Source organism: Cetorhinus maximus, chromosome 27, assembly GCF_964194155.1.
Source record: "Cetorhinus maximus chromosome 27, sCetMax3.hap1.1, whole genome shotgun sequence".
NCBI lineage: Eukaryota > Metazoa > Chordata > Chondrichthyes > Lamniformes > Cetorhinidae > Cetorhinus > Cetorhinus maximus.
The window spans coordinates 7332725-7351213 of NC_135905.1; the positions used below are offsets into that span (position 1 = coordinate 7332725).

The 18489-nt window shown below is 41.0% G+C and overlaps 1 protein-coding gene across 2 annotated transcripts in view; it reads right to left on the reverse strand.

Moving 5' to 3' along the window:
• zfand4 (zinc finger, AN1-type domain 4) overlaps window positions 1-18489 on the reverse strand; it is a 44750-nt gene that overhangs the window by 2173 nt on the left and 24088 nt on the right. Inside the window, exons 5-9 of one of the 2 annotated variants that reach the window (XM_078530613.1) lie at window positions 15394-15580; window positions 14663-14810; window positions 8701-9897; window positions 4675-4729; window positions 2607-2724 (exon numbers count right to left, since the gene is read on the reverse strand). In XM_078530613.1, coding sequence (XP_078386739.1) covers window positions 2607-2724; window positions 4675-4729; window positions 8701-9897; window positions 14663-14810; window positions 15394-15580 — 1705 coding nt within the window. The remainder of the gene's footprint in view (window positions 1-2606; window positions 2725-4674; window positions 4730-8700; window positions 9898-14662; window positions 14811-15393; window positions 15581-18489) is intronic. The other variant, XM_078530614.1, reaches the window with a different exon arrangement.

Here is an 18489-nt window from a genome sequence, read left to right on the forward strand (position 1 = left end):
GGCTCACTAGATTGGTTCCTGGGGTGAGAGGGTTGTCCTATAATGAGAGGCTGAGTAAATTGGGACCATAGTCTCTGGAGTTTAGAAGAATTAGAGGTGATCTCATTGACTATGTAAGGTTCCGAGGGGACTTGACGGGATAGAATTGAATCGCTGTTTCCACTGGCTAGAACACGAGGACACAGTCTTGGGATAAGGAGTGGATTATTTAAGATTATTTAAATTTCTTCAAAGAACTCTTAATAAATTGGTTAAACGTGATTTCACTTTCACAAAACCATGCTGATTCTTCCCAATTACCTCATGTTTTTCTAAGTGCCCAGCTACAACCTCTTCAATGATTGAATCTAACACCTTCCCCATGACAGAAATCAAGCTAACTTGGCCTACAGTTTCATGTTTTCTGCCTCCCTCCACTTCTTGAATAGAGGGGTATATTTGCTACTTTACAGTCTGATGGAAACTTTCCAGAACCTAGGGAGTTTTGGAAAATTAACATCAATGCATCTACAACCTCATTAGTCACCTCTTTTAAGACCCTAGGATGAAGTCCATCAGGACCTGGAGACTTGTCAGCCCACAGCTCCATCAGTTTGCTCAGTACCACTTCCCCAGTGATTGTAATGTCACCAAGTTCCCCTCTCCCTTCCACCTCCTGATTTACAGCTATTACTGGAATGTTTTTGTATCCTCTATAGGGAAGACAGAAGCAAAATGTTTGTTCATTTCATCCACCATTTCCTTATTATCTACTATTAACTCCCCATTCTCTCTCTCGAGGACCGACACTCACTTTACCTACCCTTTTCTTGTCTAAATGCTTGTAGAAACTCTTGCTAATCGTTTTTACATTTCTAGCTAGTTTCCTCTCGTACTCTAATTTCTTTCTCCTGATTAGCCTTTTAGTCATTCTCTGTCATTCTTTATATTCTGACCAATCATCTGACCTGCCACTCATCTTTGCGCAGTTATATGCTTTTTCCTTAAGTTTGATGCTTTCCCTAACTTCTTTAGTTAACCATGGACGGTGGGTCTTCCCTTTAGAATTTTTCTTTTTAGTAGGAATTCTGAGTATTCTGAAAAATCCCCTTAAATGTCTGCCACTACTTCTCTATTGATCTATCCCCTAGCCTAATATCCCAATTAACTTCAGCTAGCTCAGCTTTTATGCCCACATAGTTGTCCCTATTTAAGTTTAAAATACTAGTCTCAGACCCACTCTTCTCCCTTTCCTACTGGGTGCAAAATTCAATCATATTGTGGTCACTGCCACCTAGGGGTGCCTTTACCATGAGGCCATAAATTAATCCTGTCACATTACACAATACTAAGGCTAATATAACCTGCTCTCTGGTTGGTTCCAGAACGTGTTGCTCTAAGAAACTCTCTCAAGAGCATTCTATGAACTCCTTATCCAGGGTACGGCTGCCAATCTGTTTTTTCCAGTTTATATGTAGATTAAAGTCACTCATAATTATTGCCATCCCTTTATCACAAGCACCCAATATTTCTTCTTGTATGCTTTGTCCTACATTGTGGTTACTATTAGGGGGCCTGTAGGCCACTCCCACTAGTGAGTTCTTTCTTCTACTATTCCTCATCGCCACCTAAACCAATTCTACATCCTGATCGCCTGAACCAAGGTCATCTCTAACTATTGCTACAAATGCCATCCGTGATTAACAGTGCTACCCCTCCACCTTTACCTAGCTTCCTATTCTTCATGAAGGTCATTTACCCCTCAATATTCAGGACCCAATCCTTGTTATCCTGCAGCCATGTCTCCGTAATAGCTATCAGATCATATTTATTTACTGCTCCATCAATTCATTTACTTTGTTATCAATGCTATGCGCATTCAGATACAAAGCCTTTAGTTTTGTCTTTTTGTGGCATCTAGTGCACACAAGATACATTATTTAAAACAATAAAACAGGCAAACTAAAGTATAATTGGTGAATATGGGGACTGCAAAGCAGCTGCTTGTACCTTTAATCTCTCCCCAGTGCATTGTGCCCAGCATTTTAAATACTTAGTAATTGTGGCTTGCATAGCCCCAACAAATTCGTAATAAATCACGAAGCAAGTTGAAGGTTTTTCACATACAAGTATTACAACGTTAACTCAAAGTCATCAGTGTTGTCAGTAACATGCTAACAGCCAATGACATGGACATCCTCCCTGTTTTTTTAGTTCCCAACTCACATAGTTCATTGTTAAATGTGTAAAAGGAAAATTATAAGTGCTGTAAGCCTGAAATAAAACCAAAAATGCTGGGCACACATAGCAGGTGTAAGGAAAGAAAATGTTGTAATATTCTGAATGAAGGGCACACATTTGAAATGTCATAACCAGTGTCTTCGCTTTATACATGCCGACTGGTCTGCTGTGCATTTCCAGCACGTTCCGCTTTTTAATTTCAGTGTCAACGTGGTATCAACGGCAACTTAACAAGATTCCAACATTCTTTGCACAGCACTGCCCAAGTCTGTCATGGAATGAGTGCTAGGTTTCTGACTTGGAATAGCATACCAAAACAAAATGTGTACCAGGGAAACACATCCACTTGGGACAGAGCATTTAACAATTGTGAATGTATTACTTGCCTGCACTCATAGCTGGTAGCCAATCCAGTTTTCTTCCCACAAAGAAAGCAGTGCTTGGCATTTTTCTTTTTTGGTTGGGTTACAGCCTTTACTGGTGGGAAATGATGTGTAGGGGTGCCTGGGACAAACAATGACCGAACATAAAATGGTATTTAAAGAACAAATTAGATTATATTATAGAGCTTTTTTTCTCTTGTAACTTCAAAAACAAAAACAGGCATGACAGAGAAGTCTGATTAGAACATGATAAACATCTGAGAAATGAATGAATGAATGCCTTGTTTCCGTTTTGAATTGGATGCTGCATACCAAAATCGTGAGAAGGCTTTACTTTGAAGCTCCCATTTACTTTAACATTTATTGGTGAAAAGCCACTCAATATAAAGTCTTCTGTGTGGAAAGTTTCAGCACCTCCTCTGAAAGGGGTAAGTCTTATTTGCTCACAACTAACAGTCATTTGGAATCAGATCCAAATGCATAGATTGAGCAAGCGTTTTCTGAATAAAAGACCAAACCTGAATGCTACCTGACTGCTTTCCGACGGGAACCAATTCAATTTTTTGTCTCAGATAGTGCTTTCAAAGACCTTTTTTTTGTTGGTGGGGGGCAGCGATGAAACTTTACAGCTTTACACTGAAAGGTCTTACTTATTCACCCCCTCCAGTGGCGTCTTCGCCCACACACCCCATTCCCCAGTTCGACTTGTATTTGTCGTAGAAAATCAGCAGCAGTTTGAGCCTCGCAAACATTAATTCTGGTTGTATGTTCTTTCACACTAAGCCAACCAAGATATTCCATAGGTACATTCTTGCTTTTTAAGGATAGTCGATAGGTGAAATGGAAGCGTGAACAGGCGATACGGGTTCACTCAACATAAAAATAGAAAATGTTGTGAATACTCAGCAGGTCAGGCAGCATTGTGAATAGAAAAACAGAGTGCTGACAATGAAGTAACCAGGAGTCTAAGCAAAGGGATCTAGGGGAACAGATTTTTTTAAAAATCACTAAAAGTAGCAAGACAGGTTAACAGGGCCATTGAAATGTGCAAACAAAACACTGGGACAAATTTCTAAGAAGTGGGTCAGGACTGAAAAGCAAAGAAGTAATGTTAAAGTGAATGTTAACATAGAATCCTGATTAGACCACACTTGGAGCACTTTGCATAGTTCTGGTCTCCATATTATATAAAGATCATCAAGGCACGGAGAAGGTGTGAAAAATATTCACAAGGATAATTCCAGAACTGAGGGGTTATATCTATCAGGAAGATTGAACAGGCTGGGGCTCTATTCTCTAGAAGAGAGAAGGCAGAGAGGTGAACTATATAATTCATATGAACGGGGAAGCCTTTGTACAGGTACAGAACTTCAAATCCGGCTATTTGAAAACCAGACATTTTTTATATAAGCAGGCCATGCAACAATTGGATGAGTGAAAAAAAAACTTACTGGCTTGTTTGGGGAGTTGCTGCATTATCGGTTTTGATACACTCTACCTGCAGTTCAATGTCGAGGTTTACAATCGAGATGAACTGATAGAGGTCTTTAAGATTAAGACACAGAGATGTTTCCACTTGTGGGGTAACCAAAACTAGAAGCCCTAAATATATGAGAGTCACTAAATGAATCTAATGGGAATTTCAGGAGAAATTTCTTTACCTACGGACTGATAAGAATGTGGAACTTTTTACTAGAAGTAGTTGAGATGAATAGCACAAATGCATTTAAGGGGGAGCTAGATAAGTTCATGAGAGAGAAATAAATAGAAGGGTATGCTGGACTGAGACTCAATACTTAAATTGTTTTCTGTCTGGTGCATTGAATAAAAGTGTAGGAGGAAACCTTATGGAGTATAAACACTGACATGGGCCTGTTGGGCCAAATGGCCCGGTGATGTACGTTCTATGTAAAAAAAAGAAACCTTGCCACAAGGTGATAATAGGCAGAGAGCGAGACTCATTGCATCTATGTATATAGGAGGGTGTCTCCTAGCCTAAAATGGGGAGAAATAGCACAAAATGAAAATGATCCAGCAAGAAATCAAAGTCATGTCACTTTAGCAAGCTTACCTATTCGTCTTCCTATTGTAGTGGGTCTGCAGGTCGCACAAAGTCCAAGGGGAGACTAAGTGAAGGAAAGTAGAATATTTGGTATATTAAACATATAATAGAAATTAAAGATATAATAAACTATGGTATATGAAGTACAGTGATTAAGGTGCCGCTCACCTCGACAGGTAATTATAGCTCTTCCCTTTGGTATTGTTTTAGGGCAGAAAACATATCTTCGTAACTTTGGAAAAAGGTTCCCAGAGGGTTAATCACACAAACTGGAAATATTAAAATTTGTGGAGGAAGTTGCCAAAACCATTTACTCAACATGAAAAGAATAGGATTACTCTGCCTGTTTCACCCTTTTCTCCACTTCACTCTGTAAATAAATATTTCTTCCTTAGCCTTTGTGACTTTCCAAGTCATGCACTACCCTGGCTCAGATTTTGCTGGAGTGGGACATCTCACTGTGTGGCCTGTTTGTTATCTTACTTTCCTCACCCATCAGTTCTGAAAGCTTTTCGTGCTGCAAGTTGCTACAAGTGCAAGCGGATAATGGCACAGTGAGAGCAAGGTCTAGGACCTTGGCAGGCAAATGGACCAAGAGCTCATCCCCTTAACCAATGAAATTTAAAGATACAGAAAGAAATTGAGGAACAATGGAGAAGGAAATAGAGTGAATTAAAGTCACATTAGGAAAGAGAAATAAAGAGAAGGAAAGAAAGAATAGATTTAGAGAAAAAGAAGGAAGGGACAAGGCAATGAGTTCTTTAAAAAATTTGAAACCTCTAGGAACAGCTTACCACCTGCAGGACTGAGGCGCCACACTTGAGATGTTCCCTGTCTAGTGCATAGATGTTGAGGGACATAGTAGGAATATAAACCTGCTCACGAGAAAGGTCCTCAAGCCATTAAATACCAGCTCTAATTTTTTGCAGGGAATTTAATCTGTTTCAACATGACAACTGCGGAAATTTCTTGAAACTCTTGAGGAAGTTGAGAGAAGAGTTCATCAAGTTACAAGGTTAACAGCAGAGCAGCACAGAGTGTGCAACAATTCGTCGCAATTCTCAACTCGCACTGTATCTCTTTCTCGCCACAAATTGCTGGACTATTTATACGGTAATATGCTGCATGCAGTAAAATTATAGGGTACACTACACAATACTGGAAGATTAACCATTGAACAGTTTTGCTGATTTTCTCAACATTTTCTCCTTTCCTCCTGTGCAAGGGCCCAGAACAGTGATAAACCTATTCCATCAACAAAAGGTATCTGGCTACTCGTCCACGTGCTCGAGATTTTTCTTTGAGCTGAGAGTTGATTTGGTTCTAAGCCAGTGATGTTGCATTTTTGCACCTTTCACAAGGTAAAAAGATTCCATTTTGCAAAACAAAAGCATTCCTCTTCCCCCTCCCTACAGAAAGGCTGGAGTGAAACTCAAATTAGGATTCAAGTCCTACAAAGCTTATATAATTTTTAAATAAAAGTGAAGTGTATTCTACCTTCTATACAAAAATATCCTCAAGCTATCCCACCTAATTAGGAGCTTAACTCGTCAAAGCAGCACAGATACACTAGCGCAGAAAGGGTCTTCTAGGGAGCTGCACTAGATATTGGGTCTTAAACCAGTGCTTAAGTGTGTTCTGAAAAGTCATTTCTCTCTATGCACAATGTACTTACTCCAAAATTTATGCAGAATAAACAAACTGGAAACTACAAAATAGTTACACAAGTGTGTGAAAAAGTGCAGGCTGAGATATAGGCTTGGAGTGTATGATGCTTACTCTCATGTTTGTGTATTGTTTGAAAGTAATTTATTTAATGTGTCTGCAAAGCTTCTGACACAAAAGGAGGTGTATTTCACAGCATGAGGGGACTGCAATGCGGAATACTTTTAATTTTTTACAATACTTGGTGTGTCCTGGTGGATTATGTTTGTTCTGACAGTCCCCTCTTCCACACTGCTACTTCCATCTACCCAACTCATTACCTAACCCTATCCCACACCCTTTTGCTGAGGTTACTGCTTCACTTGGATTGTTTGACCTCAGTGCACACAATCTGCAACATTCTCACTGCTAATCACTATTGTATCGTGATGTGCACGCTCTTTGATAAGCCAGACAAAGTCTTTCCTTCCACCGTTCCCCCTCGATTCTTCATACAGCTTTTCTCTGTTATGAAAGTCCAAGCAATAGTTACCACTTAATCCTTCATACACTCTATCCCCTCACAGCAACTTTTAGTGGCTGCTTCAACGAAATAAGAAGTCAGTGGTTCTCTAAACTAAATCAGTCCTGGTCTTCATAATCCTTCAACAGCTTCTCCCAAGCCTGCGGCCTCTACCACCTGGAACAGCAAAGGCAGCATGCCCACGGGAACAACACCACCACCAACTCCATGTTCCCCTCCAAGTCATAACCATTCTGACTTGAAAATATATCGTCATTCCTTCACTATCGCTGAGTCAAAATCCTAAAACTGGCTTCCTAACAGCACTGGGGGTGTACCTACACCACATGGACAGCAGTGTTTCAAGGCAGTGGCTCACCACCACCTTCTCAAGGACAGGCAATAAATGCTGGCCCGACCAGCTGTAAATCGATTGTCCTACCATACTCCTCCTCATCCTCAATCCCTCACAACGTTGAAATCAAGACTCATTAATTAGTGTATCACTAATTTCTTTCCCCAGGAGCTCTCAACTGTGGGACTCCTGGCCAACCACAACTTTGTTTTCACCCACGATCTTCAGTCCAAGCTTATCAGCCGACCACAACAGAAATTCTACTTTTTCCTGCTCCCTTACCTCCTCACCAAGCTGGGTGGTATCCTGCACCCATGGGTCTTCACCTCAATTTCTCAAAATTATGGAACATTACATTACAGCTATAGACAGCTGGATTGGAAGCTCTGCTTCAGTTTTTGTTCCTGAAATGACAACTATATAAGTTTGCAGGAGGTGTGTACAGTGGTACTTTTGGCTCTAGCTTAGTTGTCAGACCAATGGCTTTGATCAGTTGCTAGTCTTGGTGTCAAGTGGGGCTGCAACTTTGGTTTCAAAGCCTTGGTTTGAACTTTCTTTGGCAGGGGGGGGGTGGGGGGGGGATGGTTTCAAATGAGCTCCTGGGCTCCACATACCAATCTAATGGTGCAGAAACACACGTATATCATCTCAATGGGAATGGCATTTTCTAAAAACTAAACTGTATTTCAGGGAGAGGAATGTAAAGTCCTGCTCATTTAAAAACAACTTCTCAGCCACCGAAAGGACGACTGAGATAAGCCCCCTCTCTAACTTTGGCACACTGTTCACGATTCAGTGCCCCCAAGTGTACTCTCAGCGATTGAATTGTCTACCATCTTCCAATGGCAGTGTTTTATACAGACATTCAAAGTGTCTTTCACAAACAGAGCTGCAGTTACTGCTTTGTGGATCCCTATCCCCAATTTGGAATAGAGGGGGAACAGAAGTTCTGGGTCATTTAAGCTGGGAAGCAGTTTTGTAGAGAAAATTGATAATTCAATTGAAGAGCATTGTAAAATCCATCAGCAATTTAAAAACTTGAGTAAAACAGTTAATCAAAGCAAAACTGCACTGATTAAAAAATGATAATCACCAGAGGGAGATGTGAAATCATATCATAGTCACCTAAAGAGCACATTATATAGTCATAGGCTATTAATCGAAACATTTAAAAGATGGGATAAGTTTACTTACAGAGTTATCATGAACTTAACATATAGTGCATCACCCAAACTGCTCAGGAAACCAGAAATCAAATGTAAAGTGAAAATTCTACGAGTTAAATTCACCACTGAGGCCAAAGTATAATTCGTCATTTGACTAACCAGTATGGGCACAATATGGCACTGTACATTGGGCACAAGATCACCAATAAACTTTTATTGCATTAGTCTTTCAGATTACCACTCATCTTTACACTGGTTTTTTGATACGCAAATTTGGGAGAGCAATTTAGGTTAGACTCTATAGTTTCTTCAAATTAATTGCCAAAATAGTAGTGGAATTCACTTACAACAAATGTATTTGAAACCCGATCCGGTGAAGGAATGCTTCTAAAAATCTCTTCATGAAAATTTTGAACACCAGCAGGTAGCACAATTCCAGATGTCCGCTGTCTGCTTGTCCCACAGTTACTCTGTACGCTATCCCTGGATGTGCTCCGTGCCAGCGAAGCAAGCATTCCAATGTCTTTCGGACAGCCCACAGGCTCCTTTTCTGCTTTGTTTGCCATCTCGGTCACCTCAGTTTTCAAAATTATATCCGCTTTCTTCCCGGGGGAATCTACTTTGAGTCCTCGAAACCTGCCCGCCTTTGACAGTGAAACACTGGGGAAACCACCACCGTCCTGAGCTGAGTGCAGTAACTGTTGTGAAGCAGGAGGTCTCAGGCTATTTATGTCAAATGTCTTTGGGGGTCTTTGAGTTGGAAGGGCAATTAAAGAACTATGAGAGACTGGTTCGGGATAGCGGGTCGGCGACATGACCTTTTCCTTCTTCGGAATCAACTCAGCAAGACTAGATTTTTCAGACTCCATTGGAACATACCCCAGCATGTTTGGAAAAACTGGTCTGATAGCACTTGGTTCCACAGCATCCCTTTCTGCAGGCTTAGCCTCTACCTTGGTCTGTTCATATAGAGAAGTGTTAAGTCCGATTTCACTCAGTAGGTTGGCCTCTTCTGCTCGATCAGCGTCTACAGACAAGGCAAGGACACTTGCAGCATCGTCAGGTACCCTTTTCTCTTCTGAGAGGCTCGCTTCTGTAATGGGGGATTTTAGCCGTGAGCCACCTGCCACGCAATCTGTTACAAAATCTGTGCAAATAGTCGGAGCTTCCCTGAAGTCCTGAGAAATAAGTGGCGGAAGCATGTTCTGCTGCCGCGAGTTTCTCATTTCTCCCCGCAGAACCATGCCCGGCGTCGGGATTGCACTCTGGAGCAAAGGGGTCAAGTCGGCGTTTTCATCATCCTTCAGCAGGAAGCTGTTAGAAGACGATGGAGCTAGGCTAACGCCAGAAGCAAAATTGGGGCTCAGTACATTATGGTACGAAAGCGTTGGATCACCAACGGGAGGTAGACACAGCGAGTGATTGAGAGACTGCCCGTTGTGAGGGAGAACCCGGAAGAGGCGGTGACGAGCTGCGGTGATCGAACTGCTGGTAGGTCTGGGTGCCACTGGAGGCCTTGGCTTCACCTTGGCAATCTTCTTGGGCTTTGTGGGAAGATGGCAAATAAGGTTATACACAATCACTGAAAAATCTATTTTCCCCAAGAGTATTAAATTAGGAGCCATTTCAAGGAGTGATTTAAAAAAAGTTATATTCTTAGCTTAAAAAATATGCTTTCATCTGCAGGGATCTCCCAACCTCACCAGTTGGATGAAAAACATCTAGAAACGTTCATTTGTTGCTATAATTATAACATTGCGTAAAGCTTTGAAAGATTTTCCTTGTCAGCTAAACTTGAGAGGTTTTCAACAATGTTGGTCCTAAGCGTTCAAATGGATGCCACACGGGAAGATTTACTAAAAATGAACTACAGGGAAAAAAGAATTTAATTGGGATTTTTTGGTAAATACCAGCTGATCTCCTAGAGAATTGCTCGTGGACATTTTAAAACTTCATTGTAGTTGCTCCTTCAGTTTTCCCTCCCCCACCACCCCCCCCCACCCCCGAGATGCTTCCTGCTCCATCTTTAAGATTTCCATTCCATGTACATTTTCATCAGCTACATCTTCTAGGCTGTGGCTCACTAATTTATTTCCTTCTCTCCCATCTCTCTTTCTTGCCAAATCTTGTTTTTCCACTTCCTCCCAGCTTTTCTTTCCCCAGCCATTAACTCAACCTTTCCCCTTCTCTTTTCTCGTTCTCTCCTTTCTAATTATATCTCATTTTATAGAGTCATAGAGATCTACAGCACAGAAAAAGGCCCTTCGGCCCATCGAGTCTGCGCAGGTCAAACAAGTACCTAACTATTCTAATCCCATTTTCCAGCACTAGGCCCATAGCCTTGTATGCCATGGCATCGCAAGTGCACATCCAAGTACTTTTTAAATGTTACGAGGGTTTCTGCCTCTACCATCTTTTCAGGCAGTGAGTTTCAGATTCCCACACTCTAGGTGAAAAAGTTCTTCTTCACATCCCCTCTAAACCTCCTGCCCCTTACCTTAAATCTATGCCCCCTGGTTATTGATCCCTCTACCAAGGGGAAAAGTTCCTTCCTGTCTACCTTATCTATGCCCCTCATAATTTTATACACTTCAATCATGTCCCCCCCTTAATCTCCTCTGCTCCAGGGAAAATAACCCTAGTCTATCCAATCTCTCCTCATAACTAAAACTCTCCAGCCCAGGCAACATCCTGGTAAATCTCCTCTGCACTCTCTCTAGTGCAATCACATCTTTCCTATGATGCGGATTCCAGAACTGCACGCAATACTCTCACTGTGGCCTAACCAACGTTTTATACAGTTCCAGCATAACCTCCCTGCTCTTATATTCTATGCCTCAGCTAATAAAGACAAGTATCCCATATACCTTCTTAACCACCTTATCTACCTGTCCCGCTACCTTAAGGGACCGGTGGACATGCACACCAAGGTCCCTCTGATCCTTGGTACTTCCCAGGATCCTACCATTCATCATGTATTCCCGTGCCTTGTTTGTCCTGCCCAGGTGCATCACCTCACACTTATCTGGATTAAATTCCATTTGCCACTGATCAGCCCATCTATATCCTCCTGTAATCTAAGGCTATCCTCCTCACTATTTATCACTCCACCAAGTTTCGTGTCATCTGCGAACTTACTGTTAAACCCTCCTACGTTCAAGTCTAAATCATTTATATATATATATATATATATATATATACACACCACAAACAGCAAGGGAACCAACACCAATCCCTGTGGAACCCCACTGGACACAGGCATCCAGTCACAAAAACACCCCTCGACCATCACCCTCTGCTTCCTGCCACTCAGCCAATTCTGGATCCAATTTGCTAAATTGCCTTGGATCCCATGGGCTCTTACCTTCGTTATCAGTCTCCCATACAGGACCTTATCAAAAGCCTTGCTGAAGTCCAAGTCGACTACATCAAATGCATTGCCCTCATCTACACACCTGGTCACCTCTTCGAAAAATTCAATCAAATTGATCAGACATGACCTCCCCTTAACAAAACCATACTGACCGTCCTTGATTAATCCCTGCCTCTCCAAGTGTAGATTAATTCTGTCCCTCAGAATTGCTTCCAATAGTTTCCCCACCACTGAGGTTAGACTGACTGGCCTGTAGTTCCCTGGTTTATCCCTTCCTCCCTTCTTGAATAACGGTACCACAGTGGCTGTCCTCCAGTCCTCTGGCATCTCTCCTGTGGCCAGAGAGGTATTGAAAATTATTGCCAGCGCCCCTGCTATCTCCTCCCTTGCCTCACTCAACAGCCTGGGGTACATTTCATCCAGGCCTGGAGATTTATCTACTTTTAAGCCTGCCAGACCACTTAGAACCTCCTCTCTTTCTATGCTAATTTCTTTAATTATATCAGTCCTTCTGCCTGATTTCCATACCCATGTCGTCCCTCTCACTTATGAACACCAATGCAAAATATTCATTTAGAACCCGACTTACATCTTCCGGCTCCACACACAAATTACCACTATGGTCCTTAATGAGCCCTACTCTTTCCTAGTTATCCTCTTACGTTTCTCTCTCAATGCTGAACAGGAACTCACACATGCACTGGACAACATGTACAAGAGTGGTGGTGGAGTGAGGTATTAAACTGGTACATGTGTGGGGAGTAATCCAGAGGCCCAGACTAATGCTCTGGGGACACACATTCAAATCCCACTATGGCACCTGGAATTCAAATCCAACTAATGGAATCTGGTGACCATGAAACTATCAACTGTCATTAAGACCCATCTGGGTCACTAATGTCCTTTAGGGAAGAAAATCTGTCAGCCTTACCCAGTCTGACCTGCATGTGACTCCAGACCCAGAGCAATGTGGTTGAATCTGAACTGCCCTCTGAAATGATCTAGCAAGCCATTCGGTTCAAGGGTAATTAGGGATGGGTAACAAATGCTGGCCTTGCTAATGACGCCCCCATCCCACGAAAGAAAAAACGATGTAGGGCAGCAAGAAACAGTGTGATGGAAAAGTTCACTGATCAATCTTAACTTTGGGAAGGCAGCAGAGTGAAGGCCCTCCTGTGTCGTGCTTTATTAATGTTGCATATTTCATTTTTAATGGATATGCAATGAAATCACATAGAAACAACCAAAATCACTTACTTTAAAAAAAAGTGAGGTGATTGAGACATTTGGAGTGAGAAGTACATGGTTTGTTTCTGTTTTGAGATTGTGAAATTTGAGCCAAACACCGTGTTACACACCTTACGGAAACACCGAACAGTCACAGTACATACAAAACTTCTACTTAAGGTAGGTTTAAATAGTACAGCCAAATTATACTCAGTCATTTCCAATATCCCCGCAGCATGATTACAGTAACATTGGTGGTTTGAGTCTCTTACTCCTTGAGCTAAACTTTGTGTTTTAAATTAAAGAGGTGAAAAGGTTTTTTTTTTTAAAAAGCAGCTAACATTTAACGGATTTAGGAACCTTGTGAAAAATCAAATCGGAGCAAAGTATGGAAGACTCTTAGAATAAGAAATGGGGTGCAGTTTGATAGTTGCTTAATGCTCAGCATCATTGATAACATAAGAACATGTGCCACTTAAATCTCAAGAAATGCTTAAAACCTCAAATTGTTTGTGTTACAGGAGAAAATCTAGAGTCAAAATGCTTCTATCTACAGAGCTAGAACAGGTCTGTATGAATCAAATGGCCACTTCTGCATTTGTCAGCTACATTCTTGCCTTAAATTCTCTTCTCAAGGGTTGCAAAACGACGGGAATGGGAAATGGTCAAGTTGAGGTTTACTTGCTAGACCTAGACTATTCCATTCCAATCCTGTCCTGGAGACAACCCTCTTCCATTCCATCAGAACTTATCGACTCCAATAAACTCCAGAATTTAATAACTCGAATGAGAAACAGAAATCATTCGCCTGAAGGTGGCGTCACCTGCTGGGCACAACCCTTCAATGTCCTTCAATGTCCAAGAATCTATTCACTGCCAAGTTAGCTATGTTGGGCAGAGTGTTAGAATGGTCTTCAGCGCCCCGGAGGTGAGCTGTGGAAAATAAGCACACTCGCACCTCTGACCACTGTCTAGCATCTCACTGCTGAAAGTGCACTGCTATGTATCTGATAAAGACAAAACTTCAAACTTGGCTGCAATGCTATGGTGGAACAGCCAGCAGTCACACTCTAAGCTCCCACATGAAGATTAGATACTTGGGAAAGGCAATGCGCTCAGGAAAAGAACATTGATAGATGGGGTGGGGAAGTAAATTCAGCTATAACCTTTCATCTGCTGTTTTGACATTTCATCCTCTGCTTCATGTCTATAACTGAAAAAGTTAATCCTTATGCACCAATACACCTTGTTTCTCTATTCTTTTTCGCTAATTTTTAGCAACTCCACCTTTATCCGCTTCTCCTCTTTATCTCTTTTCCTTTATACCCGTTTCTAATTTCCTGCATATAGACTTCCTAACTCCTTATTCAATTAGCACCTTTCCCCACCTTTTGTTTCATTTCATCTTTGTTTTTGCCACTTCAAGGCTTACCATTCATTTTCTTTACCATGGAACCGACACTAAATAAAATTATGACCATTCGGCTCAAGCATGCCGAAACCAGGAGGCAAGCAATGACCTATGGTTAACTACAAGATATTAAGTTAGCCTAGCTTCAGGCATATCTATCCAAAGCACAAAAAGGAAGACACAATAATCAATAACTATAATATTTCTAAAAGGGTTCAAAAGCTCGAATAACTAACCGGTTCTCTTAAATCAGGGCTACAGGCACAGAGGACATGGTACAGCAAGCTTTCAACAATACCTTTTTACTAAGATTCATATTTTCCATCTTTGCTTTCAGCAGCTTCATTTTGTTCATAGTAATTGAATTCTCAAGTATCTGCTGCCCAGATGGAGATTCCTCAGATTCATCTTCATCATCTGCATAGAGGTTGAACACTGAACCTCCACTTAAATCAGAAAAATAAAACATTTTTTTTTAAAAATTAACCTGCAACAGACACAGAAAACAAATTACAAAAGTCTTTCACGTCCATTTAGTTTGTACAGGAAAGCTCTATAAAATCCAGCACGGTGCAGGAATTGCAACCTTAAGCTTCTATGTTCGAATCTCACGTTTGAAACGGAACTAAGTAAAGCTGGTTGTTTGTGGCCTTGCATCAGAAAATGAATATGTTGGACTGTCAGAAAAATCCAACTGCTTTACTAATGCAAGGGCAACCCCCTACACATGACTCCAGTGCCACACTGGGGCCAGTAGGGACAGTCAATCAGTACCCCCTTACCAGTGTCACCCACATACATTTTTAAAAAGCATAACGCATTTATAATTCTGCCCGTCCCAAAACACTCATTCAATTTTCATAATCCCGCTCTTCCAAGGAAACCAATTCAGTGCCTGGTTACAACCAAACTTCTTCAAACTAATGCAAACAATTCAAGATATGCTTATTAAATATTACACATGACACTCATTTGTTGAATTCAGTGATATGACTTTAAAGCCTAGTTGTGTTTTATTTTTAAACATACCTCAAGGACTCGGAGAGTGGTGTTAAAGTGCCATCCCCTCGATCTACAACTCGAAAGAAATTCAATTGGTCCCCTTCACGATATACTAGAAAGGTGACTTGCTTGTTGGAAGGGATCTTATCCCAGATGTCATCCCGACTGGTTTCCATGTATTCAGCCATATCCCTACTGGGATCTTCCATTGGAACTGTAAAACATGGATTCACATCAATGAAAGCACCTTAACGCCGCACTATGCTATAGAATTACAATATTAAACACCTGTCCTGGGCTGGAACCTAGTTTAAGTCAACTTGCCTGCAAATTAATAGTTTATTTTATCAACTTTCAAGATGGATTAATCCGGATTCACCCAAAGAGATGTGCATAACTTGTAGTCTTTACTCTGTTCTGAATAAGTTTAAAATGAGCAAGGAGTCCCAGGTAATATCACGTGAGCACATCCACCACAACACGATAATAACTTAGCCAGCTCAATTTTACCCACTTCAAAGCATGAGGGAGAAATACAGAGAAGTTGCAACAGAGGACCACACCATTCATATACAATCCACACAAGATCATCTTTATTACAGTTATCTGCCCTACGAACACATCCTTTTATCCCATTTTCTTTCAGCCACCTGTCCAGTCTTGAATGTTAACAGTTTCTGCCTCAACCAGCAACCCTGGAAGTGAATTTCACAGCCTCACAACTCTGTGTAAAGAGGCTTCTCTCATTCTTTGTTTTGAATTTCATACATTTGATTTTGTCTTTATGACTCCTCAACAATCCACTACTCTATCATGTCCCACCCTTTCATAATTTTAAACATTTATCACATTATATTGTCCCATAATCAGCAGAGTTATAATACAAAAATTAATCCTTTGGGCCCCCTACCCTTAATCTTTCTTTCTATTTGTATTCTCTCATATCAGGGAGCATACTAGTGAATGTTAATCAATTCTGCCCGCTTGAGCATCCCTAATTTTAATCACTCCACTACTGGTGGTCCTTCTTTCAAATGCCTTGACCAAGCTCTGGAATTCCTTCCCTAAACCTCTCCACCTCTCTCCCTCCTCTTTTTAAGAAAAACTTACCTCTTTAATCAAGCTTTTAGTCACGTGATCTGATTTCTCCCTCTATGGCTTGGTGTCAGGGCATGTTTTATTGATATCACTTGTTAAGCACCTTGGGACCTTTTACCATGTTAAATGTGTTATATAAATTTAAGCAGTTGTTGCTGTTGAATGAGCGTTGTACCTATCTAAAGCATCAACATCCTTCCTAAAACATGGGGCCCAATACTGCACACAATACGTTAAAACTCTATCTTCAGATTTTCCAAATCTCCCACATTCCTCTGCTCAGCAACAGCATCACGTCTACTTCCACTCAGGATATAATTACTGTTTGACCAAATCATACAATGACGTACTAACACAGCAACCAAAGATTTTACACAAACAAAACAATGGCAATGCAAAGATTTAGACAATAAAGACATTTGCTTTTTTAATACCCAAAGATGTGCGTTTAGCCAGAAAGCACATTTGTCTAATTCAACATTGAAATAAATGCGTTCTGCTACTGTGGGTGCATTTGAACTGTACAAGTTGTAACTGGAGTTGCTTCAAGTGCTCCAATAACCTGATGAGTGCAAAAAGATTAATATCCAACTAAGTGTAGATGGGACTTTATCAGTAAGCAAGGCATCTAATTTTGGTTCTCTCTCTTACTTTTAGGAGTGAAGTTTCCAACTCAGAATGGAAGACCAGTTACTGGGCACTAAACTGCTACCGTATCCATCAGTACTTTAAACTAATTCTAAAATGTCAATTAAAATGAGAGTTGTTTAAAGTGCTGAACAGAATAAGGTGCAATTTTCTGACCCTAACACCAATGGACTGTGCAGTACCAAGGAAATATCGAGGTGTAAGGTATCAGTCTATGTGGTGCTTAGTTGGATTCAGGTAAAGTGGCACTCAGGCAGAGGGCCCTCCCGCTCCATGTACTTCACTCACCCACACTTAGTGTACCCTAGATTAGCATTCCAGACAAGCTCAGCTATCAGTCAGAAATTCCCAATTCCAATAGGCAAGAGGAGGTACAATCCAGCTTTGCAAATTTACTTTAACAATGTGGAGACCCAGCAGCAACTTGCAAAATGTGGCCTCCAAGCTGCTCGACATTAGTTCAGCTACTACAGGAGCGCCATGCATCTGGGGTAATGACACTCACTTGACACGTGAACTCTTTTGGCTATTGTAGAACATTCAAATCCAATGACGTCTTTGAAAATCTAGTTGACCAGCAATTCTGACTGGCTCTTGTACTTGAAGTTTGCACAAATAAGTGAGACCCTTGAACCAAACAACTATTTGCACATAAAGATTGTAACAGTGAGTGAGAATTTGTGTTCGTTTCAAATACCAGTTTGATGAAAGGCATCAAGAGCTTTGAACGAAAACATAGTGTGGACCTCACAGATGTGTAGCTATAGAAACCACAAACATGGCTAGGCTACAAGTCAAGGTCTGCTTTGAAGAAATCTTAGTGAGAGTTCCATTAAAGCCGTCAAGTGCAACCAAGTAAGGTAACTAAGTGTTAAGTAGCAACAATTATTTTGAGCATTGGGCTGATGAAGCAAAATTTGAAATTCTTGGCTCCATCAGGAGTTGTATATTGGAAAGAATGGGTTTTAAAGACAGATTATTTAAAGAAAGGAAATAGGGAAACAGGCAGCATCTGCGAAGAGAAACGGTTAACTTTTCAGGTCAATAACCTCTCATCAGAACTCTCTTGTTCTCTCCGCAAAAGCTGCCCGACCTCCTTAAGTATTTCATCATTTTCTGTTTTTTAATTCAGATTTCCAGCATTCTCAGTATTTTGCATTTAAGGAACGAATGACTTTCATGACCTCAGAATATCCCTACGTGCTTTACAGCCAATTAAGTACTTTTTGAAGTGTAGACACTGTTGCAATGTAAGAAAACACGGAAGCCAATTTGCACATAACGAGGTTCCACATACCGAAAAGCGATAATGACCAGGTAATCTGATTCTAGTTAATTAATTTGTATGGCTGGGGAAGCAATTCAATGTCAAGGCTG